The sequence below is a fragment of the Belonocnema kinseyi genome, chromosome 9 (assembly GCF_010883055.1).
Source record: "Belonocnema kinseyi isolate 2016_QV_RU_SX_M_011 chromosome 9, B_treatae_v1, whole genome shotgun sequence".
Taxonomy (NCBI): Eukaryota; Metazoa; Arthropoda; class Insecta; order Hymenoptera; family Cynipidae; genus Belonocnema; species Belonocnema kinseyi.
Window position 1 is genome coordinate 68606932 of NC_046665.1, and position 10801 is coordinate 68617732.

At 33.9% G+C, this 10801-nt stretch overlaps 1 protein-coding gene across 1 annotated transcript in view; it reads left to right on the top strand.

The window, feature by feature from the left end:
* The window catches only part of LOC117180586, an 11603-nt gene extending 6216 nt beyond the window's left edge, over positions 1–5387 (top strand). Inside the window, exons 3-4 of the mRNA XM_033373080.1 lie at positions 5084–5319; positions 5382–5387. Of these exons, the coding sequence (XP_033228971.1) occupies positions 5084–5319; positions 5382–5387 (242 nt within the window). The remainder of the gene's footprint in view (positions 1–5083; positions 5320–5381) is intronic.
* The last annotated feature ends 5414 nt before the right edge of the window (positions 5388–10801 follow it).

Consider the following 10801-nt stretch of genomic DNA (forward strand, 5'->3'; position numbering starts at 1 on the left):
TATATATTTCAGAATCTTTGAAACACTGTTAAATTGTTGCATCAAAAATGGGTCATGTATGACCCTCATGGACAGCGGAGAGTTTATTTAGAAGGTGTTCAAAATTTGAGGAATTCATATGTAACTTCAAAAATACAAAATTTGACAGGACAAGGCTTATACTTTAAGGTGCTAGCTGTAGTTTTTCGAAAAAAATATATCGCGATGCTACATAACCTTTAATAGGGTAAAATCGTGATTTTTGCACTTTTAGGTTGGGATGTCTCAAAACCCTGACGTGATAGAGCAATTCTGAAACCAGATTCGTGTTCAGCGAACTCAAAAGCTTCGAATGGTTTCGGGTTCTAAAACTTTTCAGCCTGTGTTATTGTTTAAAATTCTTTTTTTCTGTTGAAAAATAATTTTTTAAACTGGGAATTTAACGATTCCAGGTAAATGTTCCATCATTTTAGTTTAAAATTTCTGTCTTTGGTTGAACATTAATTTCTTTTAATGATAATTGAACTATTAAATTTTTGTTTGATAATTTATCTTTACTATTAAAGAATTCTTTTATTTGGATTTAAATTCATCATTTTGGTACAATTTAATCTCCTTTGTTGAAAAATAATCTTTGTGGTAAAAATTTCAACTCTTACAGAAAAGATTAATCATTTTAGTTAAAAATAGATATTTTGTTTAAAATTCAAATATTCCAGTTGAAGATTCATCACTTAGGTCAAAAAGGTAAATATTTTGTTCAAAATTTTTTTTTTTGGTAAAAATGAGTTTCAACCATTAATTTTTTGTTGTTAAAAATTCAATTGTTCCAGTTAAAGATTCATTATTTTAGTTTGAACTTAATCTTTTCGTTCGATAAATCAAGTATTTCAGTTGAAGATTCATGGTCTTAGCTGAAATTTCATCACTTTGATTACAAATTTAACTATTTAGTTGAAAATTTGTTTCTTTATAGGAAAATATTAATATTTTTTACTCCAAATGTAACTATGCCAATTTTGGTTTTAAATTGACCTTTTTTGTTCCAAATTCATGCATGCTGCCAAAAAAAACGTCTTTTTTATATGAAATTCATATTTTTTCTTACATCTAAACATAAAATAAAAATTTGTTTGAATTATTATTCAAATTCATCGAAGGGTCCATATCATGTCGAATGCAGCAAGTCTCTCTGCGGGGAGTCACATCTGCGACATATCACATCTGAGACAAGTCACATCTGTGCATGTCTCTTCTGCGGCTTGTCACATCTGTGAAATGTCTCATCTGCGGTATGTCACAACTACGGCATATCACATCTGCGGAATGTCATATCTACGGCATGTTTCATCTGCGGTATGTCACAACTGCGGCATCTCTACCCAGCGGTTTCTCTCCCGCGCGGCATTTATCACTGTAAAAATGACTAAACTAAGGAAAGTCTCCCTGGACTAATTGTCTTCCCGGTGGCATCTCTATTCCGTAAAAAATTTTTGGGTTCATATTAAAATATTAAAACTGCGACAAGCCTCCCGGGACTAATTGTCACATCTGCGACATCTCTTACCAGAAAAAAATCTCCCCAGTGGTGTCTCTCATCCGCGAGAAAATGTTCAAGACCACATCAAGTTGGCAAAACTGCGGTAAGTCTCTGAGGACTGATTGTCACATCTGCAGCATCTCTCGCCCGCGGCAAGACTCCCCAGCGGCATCTCTCATTCGGGAAAAATGTTGCAATCCACATCAAACTGGCAAAACTGCGGCAAATCTCCCATGATTAATTGTCACACTTGCAGCATCCCTCATCAGCGGCAACTCTCCCCAGCGGCATTTATCCATCAAGAAACATTTTTAAGCACTTTCAAAGATGGCAAAGCTGCGGCAAGTCCCTCAAGCGAAATCTCTCTCCCGAGAAAATTTTGTAAGGACTTCTAAAAATGGCAAAAGTGCGGCAAGTCTCTTCAGAGACATCTCTCTCCCAAAAGAATTTTTAAAGTATTTCCAAAGATGAAAAATTGCTGAAAGTCTCTCCCGCGACATCTCTCGCCTAAGAGAAAGTGTTAATCACTTCCAAAGATGACGTAACTGGGGCAAGTCTCCCCAGGTGCATCTCTTTACCAAGACAAATTCCTAGTACTACCAGAGATGTCAAAACTGCGACAAGCCTCCCCAGAGAGGCATCTCTCTCCCAGGAAAATTTGTTAAGTACTTCCGAAGATGGCAAAACTGCGGCAAGCCTCCCAAGCTGCATCTCTCCCAAGAAAATTTTTGTAAGGACTTCTGAAAAATGGTAGAAGTGCGGCAACTTTCCCCAGCGGCATCTCTCTTCCAAGGAAATTTTATATGCAGTTCCAAAGATGGCAAAACTGCGGCGAGTCTCCTCAGAGGAATTTCTCAACCAAGAAAATTTGTTAAGTACTTTTGAAGATGTCAAACTGCTGCAACTCTCACCAGCGGCATCTCTTCCCCAAGAAAATTTTCTAATTAGTTCTGAGGATGGTAAAACTGCAGCTGGTCTCCCCAGCGGCATCTCTCTCCCAAGAAAATTATATATGTACTTCCAAAGATGACAAAACTGTGGCAAGTCTCCCCAAAAATCTCTCTGCCAAGAAACTTTGTTGAGTATTTCCAAAGACGACAAAATTTCGGCAAATCTCTCTGCTGTTTTTTCATCTTTGGAAGTACTTAACAAATTATCTTGGGCGAGAGATGCCTCTGGGGAGACTTGCCGCAGTTTTTCCGTCTCTGGAAGTACAAAAAACTTTTCTTGGGAGAGAGATGTCTCTTGGGAGACTTGCCGCAGTTTTGCCATCTTTGGAAGTGCTTAAAAATGTTTCGTGGGAGAGAGATGCCATTGGAGAGACTTGCCGCAGTTTTGTCATCTTTGGAAATACTTAAAAAATTGTTTTGGGAGAGAGATGCCTGTGGGGAGACTTGCTGCATTTTTTCCATTTTTAAAACTACTGAGAATATTTTTTGGGGGAGAGATGCCGCTGGAGAGACTTGCCGAAATTTGGTGATCTTTGAAAATACTTAAATATTTTATATTATGATATATAAATATTTTAATATTACCCCAAAAAATTTTTCCGGTGGAGAGATGCCACCGCACAGTAAAAAAAGTGTTCAAAATGATAACGAAATTTTTTGATCGGCCGAAGTGAATGATCGACTTTTGAGATCATATTGATCTGATTCGGGATCATGTATGATGTCAAACCAAGATGGCTGACGTTCTCACAATAATTTAGCTCATATTCAAGCTTTTTATGGTTTCTGTTCGTGCAGTGTACTTGAAAAGTTAAAAACTAACGAAATCTGATATTAAAAAATATCACCTGTTAAGTGTAGTTGTCACTTGCGTGCGGTTAGATACCATTTATAGGTTATGTCGTTATGACACCGGCGCCGAGAATTGTCGGCCATTTTCTTTAGTCTGCCAAATGAACCAAAAAATGAGATCAAATTGATCCGAATGGAAAGTCATTATGATCTCGAGAGTCAAATGATCGCTGGAGCAAAATGCTCTGCAACAAAATTGATCCTTTTTTTTTACTGTGCGGGAAGACAATTAGTCCAGGTAGACTTGCCTCAGTTTAGTCATTTTTACAGTGGGAAATGCCGCATGGAAGAGAAGCCGCTGAGTAGAGATGCAACAGTTGTAACATGCCGCAGATGAGACATGCCTCAGATGTAACATGCCACAGAGGTGACATGCGGTAGTTGTGTCATACCGCAGATGAGAAATTCCACAGACGTGACAAGCCGCAGATGAGACATGCCGCAGATGTGACACGCCTAAGGTGAGACATGTCGCATATGTGACATGCCTCAGATGTCACATGCAGCAGGTGTGACTCGCCGCAGAGAGACTTGCCGCATGTGACTTGATATGGACCCTTCAACGAACTTAGAGTTTAATTTTAGAAAAACATTGCTTACGTTTTTAGTATTATTTATTTGATTAATTACTCGTTGGTGATAATATATTTAAGAATATGCCATGATATAATTTGTCAAACCTTTCCAAATTACACATATTAGTTATTTGCGCAAATCAAAAAATAGTTATTAAATTTCACATATGAATAGTACTACATTCACACATTCAGATATTTACAAGGACTAAAAACAATTTAGTTTATACTAACCTCGCCAGATTTTGTAAATCTTCCGACTCGATTGCTTTAAAAAATCTAAAATGTTTGAATGGCTGCGTACTGTGAAAAACCTAGAAAATTCTTGAGAAACCTGCAAAAAACTGGAATTGTCTGGGATGTTTTTCCGGGATTTGAGAAGGCACCCTGATGTGTTAATTTTTAATCATTACCCTGTAGTCTACTTCGTTTAAAACATTTTTAACCCGATTTTTCTTAAAATTTTGCTACAACAAAATATTGTAATAAAATGTAAAAATGATTTTTAACTGTGGGTTACTGATGTTCGTTTCTCATTGAGTATGATTTATCGATTGCATGCGGAAAATGAACTATCAAAGTCTGATACTTCTTCTCTAAAAACTATTACATTTAATGGTGTCAAGTTGGAACCCAGAATCACGATATGTTTGATGTGCGTGGCAAAAAATTACAAATTAATGGAAACTTATGGAAATTCATTCTTACATGCCTATTCCATCTGTTCTATATTTGGATTGTAAAATTTTGTTGCGAATCGAATATTTCAAATTTTTGTTACAAAAATAGTTTTAACTTTACTTATAGGTGCAACAGAGATGTCAATTCCTATGTTTGGTGGAGCAATGAATAACATTAATTTAAACTCTTGTGGCTATTTGTTCCCAAATATGGAAATGAAAATCATTGATGTACAAACAGGTGCAATTTTGGGTGCAAGAGAAAAAGGAGAAATTTGTTTTAAATCACCCTGTTTGATGAAAAGTTACTTTCAGAATCAAAAGGCAACGGATGAAGCTATTGATTCGGAAGGTTTTCATATTGAATTACAACAAATTATACGTAATGAGATAGATTAAGTTTCTAAATATTTTTTACAGATTTAAGTTTAGTTTAAGTTATTTACTTTAAGTTTATTTTTCTAGATAAGGAAATATTTATTATAAATGTAATTGAATTTCACACAGGATGGTATCATACTGCCGACTTTGGCTATTATGAGGAGTCTGGTTTAGGATATATTCTTGGAAGATTAAAAAATACTTTGATGGTACAAATAAACGGAAATAGTGTACCTCTATGGAAAACTGACCGCGTTTTGCAGCTAATCTATAAAATTATAGAAGTTTCAATTCTATCAGATTTAGTAATTTCGGATCATCCAAAGATTTTCGCTTTTCTAGCGCTCATGAAAGAATCAAAGGTAATTACTATTTTCTTTGTTAATGAATGGAAAACTATATAAAGCAGAATTTGACTCTCCAGCTGTAGCTCACATAAGAGGAACTTAGTAGACTTGTGAATAATTTTAAGCGATATAACTATACCAATTGTTGTAAAAATATTGGACAAACTGCCACGAACATAAAATGGAAAAGTTGATTTGAAGGGTCTGCAGAAAATAGATGAAAACTACATGTAAAAGTAAAAATATTAATCGTGATTGGTTTCTTATGGGAATTATAAATTTTAAGGAATCATTAAGAAATTACCTATCGAATTTCATATTTGAATTTCTAGATAACTTTGTATGCATACTTAGTTTATTAATAATTATATGATTTATAAATCATTCAACGAATTTTTTAATTTTAATTTCCGAAAGATTCGTTCTAAAATATCTATATAAAACCGTTCTTAATTTATTGAAAATATTTGAGTATGATCGATTAAATAAATTTCAAAGTAAAGATGCAAACAAAAACAGTAAAACTGGAACTACCAATGAACTGCAAATTTTAAATTAAATTAATCGAGGTACTTTGCCCATTTTTTCATATACTGCAACTTTATATTGAGCAGCTCGTGATGATTAAACATTTAATAATAATTAATTTTCAACCAAGAAATGTGAAAAATTGAATGTTTAACCAAGAATTTTTTTTCAATCAATGAAGAAAAAAAAATCTCATCCAAATTGTTAAGTTTTCAAGTCGTAAGACGAATTTTTTAACGGAAAATTGAATGCATTTTCTATCAAAATAATTGAATTTTCGACTAAAAAATACGAGTTTTCAACAAAAGAAATTTTTTAACATAATACATGAATTTTCAACAAGTTATTTTAGCTCTTGATGAAGTTTTTAACGTAATAGTTGAATTTAAAAAAAGGTTCATTTCAACGCAATAGTTAAATTTTGTACTAAAAAGAAAAATTTCTACCAAAAAGATTGAATATCTGTAAAAACGAAACTTTCGACAACAATTTTAGTTAAATATTCAGTAAAAAAAATTAATTTTGAATACAAAAAAACTAATTTTAAAATACATGATTTTTCAACCAAAATGGCAAATTAGTCATCAAGAAGTTTATTGCTTTGGCTCAATAAGAAATAACTCATTTTCAAGCCAGAGAAATTAATTTTGTACCAGAAAGACTAATTTTTCACCAAAACAAAATAATCTTTAATAAAACATAGGAATTTGCAAACAAAAGAAAAAATTAATCACCAAGAAGACTAATTTTCTGCGACAAAAGAGAATGTTTCAAAAAAATACAGAAACATTCAATACGTTGAAGTTTGCGACAGATATGGATTTTAAACTTGTGTAATTAATTTAAAAACAACTAAGAGTCATATCCATAAAATAAAAATACATCTGGATTCGTCTCGGAAATATCTGGGTGTGGATTTTGTTTTGTTTAGTTCAAACAATTTGTTAAACAATTACGCCATTTGTTATCTTTCTGCAATTGTTATAAACAAATTATGCGTCGTATCGAAAAACCAAGTGAACCACTGGATTCATCTCTAAAATATCTAGATGTCCTTCTTTATTTATTTTTTAAACCCATTTTTTCTAATAAGCGTATTTGTTGTCCAGCGTGCATTTTTAGTTTTGCATTTTTGATATGTCTCTTATTCTGAAAAAAATTGATTACACGAAATTCAAATCTATATCTACAGGCACGCGTAACAATACTCTGAACAGCAAATGCGCTAATTGTTTAAAAAATCGGTTAAAAACATAGCAGTATATATTTTAGAGAGGAATCCAATGGTGTACATAGTTTTTCGTTCATATGCATACTTTGTTTATAAAGATTGGAGAAAGATAACAAATGGCGTAATTGTTTAACACATTAAAAAAAATACAGACCGACGTATTTCCGAGATGAATCCAGAGGTATTTTTACTTTTTTAATGTGATTCTTAGTCTTTTTAAATTAATTACACAAGTTTCAAACCCATATCTGTGGCATACTTCAACGTCGTGAACTTTCAACCAAATACAGTAGGACTCGTCGGATCGGAAAGGACCGCGTCTCCACTTTCGATCAGGCAGGTCGCAGAAACAAATCTAGCTACACCGCCTGGTAGTGACGTATCTGAAGGGCATGTGATACAGTTTCCCCGGCTTTTTTCGACAAAAATGAACATTTTTAAAAACTGAATTCGGAAATGCTATAAAATATCATAACGGACTTCCCCGGACTCTTTTTTGAGGGATAATAACAAAAAAATGTATTGTTCTAAATGAAACTTTTATGCATATGCATTATTTTGAGGTTACGTCGTTCTTCATTTCTGCCTTTCCGATAATCTGAAAATTATTTATGAAATAAACTTTTTTAATTGCCTTCAAACAAGGTTAGTTCCGGGAGATTAGTTACTATGTTTATTTGTAAGTCCAAAGTTTTCGTCCAAAAATATTGTGTAGTTTGGAAGTAACGCTCGGGTGAATTGTAACACACATAAGCTCGAAATATACACGCACGTTGTGAGCAATATACAAAATTTTTTGATGAAAAAAAAAAACAACAAAATTGTGCGGGGACGTCCGTTAGTATGTTCGCTATCATTTCCCAGATTTTGAAGGAAAAATATTTCTTATCCTAGGAAAAAAGCTGGGGAATCTAACACTGAAAAAATCGATACTATTTCCTAAGCGCTATCCAAATTAATGACATTTTGCTAAAATAAAACTTTTTTGAATTAACCCACAAAAAGTGTGTGGGGACGTCCATTAGCATGTTTGCTATCATTTCCCAAATTTTTGAAACAAAATATTTATTATTCTAGAAAAAAAGCCGGCGGAACCTAAAACTGGTAAAATCGACAATTTCCTAAGTATCACATGCCCTTAAAATGTATAAGGCCCTAACATTTCAGTGGCCATTACAAGCCGGTCATTTTTCATGCATACAGCACTGACTTCCGTCGCGTGGAGCCTTCTGCGTTTTTACGCGCGTGCGCCTACGTATCACGGTCAGTCAGTGGATAAGTTGACGAGTGGAGACTACAGCCTAGTAACTAGTAAAAATTATTTTCTTTGGCTAAATTTCATCATGAGCCTAAATATTACATTTTTCTTAGTTTTTAACTTTAAAAATAAAATTTTGATACATTAACAAAATAATTTAATACATTTATGTGACAAATATGTTCATAAAATACGGTAAATGAAGTCTCATATAAAATTCGAATTAAATTCAAATATGTATTTCTTATCTTTTTTTTTAAATCTTAAGAAAATATTAAAAATACGATGTCAGTTTATGACACACGCAGAGAATCACAGCTTGGACAATTCTGCGTTCATATTGAATTTACTGAAATTTTCTCGGTATAATAAGGAAACGTAGGTCAAAATGTAAATCATACAAAACGTTTTCAAATCATGTAAGATTTTTTTTTAATGCATAACAAAATGTTCGAAATTAAACCGAGTTTTTCTTTAAGAAAGGGTATTAGTGTTGAATTAATGTTCTAGTAATACTTTAAACGTGTACACCTTAAAAATATTATCCTTGAGGGGATTCATTTTATACATTAGAGATGACCGTTTCAGGAATTGTATATTGATAATATCTCCAGGTGAACTTCCGATTAAGGTTTACCTCCAAAATCATTCACACTGCGTATACCTATGTATTTTGATGCGCTGATTACGAATATGATAGTGTAAATTGGCGACTAGGCGATTTTCATGGTGAAACCATGAAAAAACCATAAAAATCATGGTTTTTGGCGTTTATCTCAGGCAATATGCAAAATTAAAAAATATATTTCAAACAAAAGTTGTAAACCTCATCAAAATACATATTTTTTGTTTCAAGCATTTTTTTCTACGATTGATCGTTTTTGAGGTATGTACGTCCATTGGTTTCGGCTTGGTGCCTAATCACGCTCTTCACCGCGGGAAGGTTGGAGTACTTTGAAGAGCATATTTTTTTTATGTTTTGTTAGTATGTAATTTTTTTTGAGTTTTTAATATTTTTAACGTTTTTTTTTTTTGCATTTTTGAAGGCTTTTTGTTTTTTATTGGTTTTATCAACATTTTTATCTGTTTTTGCCGGGGTAGCAAATTTTAATGTCCTGCATTAATTGCGAGAAAGGATCAGCGTTCATTTTTTTTACTCGACGCCGCCACAAAAGCTCGGAAAGGTGATCCGCTGAATTGTTTTTTCGAACACCTCCACGAGATAAAAAGCGACGCATCCAACGCCAGGAGGACTCAATGTTCTGGGTGTGTGCCCCAGTATCTGAGTTCACGAATTCTTCGGAATGATTCACCGTTTTATACACGTAACCGCAATTCTCTAAATCTATGTAGCCTTTCCAGCAATCGGTGTTGATTTCTGTGCCGGGAACTACATGATTTTTTATTAGATCGATTAGAGTATTTTTATCTCTTCTGTTATCGGGGCAAATTTCTAATCGATAATTATGTGCATGTCCCCGGTGAATCATTCATAAGATCCATGGCCCTTCCACCAAACGCCCTCTTTCGTACTTTCGACGACCGATCTTACACTCGTCGATTTCCACGATTTCGCCAGCACCCCCAATTTGACCTTCATCTGCAAATTTTTGGTCAAGAGCAATCATGCAAACCTCTCTACAATAAGAAAAACGAGCGGAGACGGTTTCTGAAGATATTTCTTGACCTTCAACAATACTGCTTTCTCGAATGGTTTGGTCAAAGTTTAAATTTACAGCAAAGCTCTATGTAATTAGCATGCAAGCTGCTGGAGAAATTCGGCACCTCTCAAACCACGTATTCTCTGCTACAGTTACATTGTGATTATACAAGCCTTTTTTTGGCAAACAAATTTTTCACATGACAGCAGATTATCTACGAGAACCATTTTCTTTTTATGTTTTGAACAGTATGTTTCGCGTGGAATTAATTCAATTTCGCGTAACCACTCAGGGGTTTTTTCACGATTTTGAAAATTTTGGCTCAAATTGAAAATATTATACTTTTTGTCCATACTTTGTTATTTTTAGTCAGCGACGAGCAAAGAACGCTTGTGAAGCAGACGAATCTGCGAATATTGCACCCGACTTCGTTAGCTAATTTAATATGTTTAGGACTAAGTGTCGATTGCGAGACAATGAACCATGCGCACCTAGCGGTATTTAGCTTGAACTACACAGTGCACAGTTATATTTTATTGAAGAAAACGTACATCCATTTAATTAGAAAACATATATCTTTCTATGAGAGAAAAGTGTGTTTGGAATAAAAAAATATTCTTTCGAGCGAAACATATATACAATTCACTCAAATATATATTTCTTTCTTTGAAAAGAGAGTTTATGTTTTCACATATCTCCCCCTTTTCCAAGTCCCGTGGGGCGGGAAGGCACCCCTGTGACAGGTTATAGAAATAATGTATGTCACATACCTCCCCCTTTTCCCAAGTCTCGTGGGGGCGGGAAGGCACCCCTGTGACA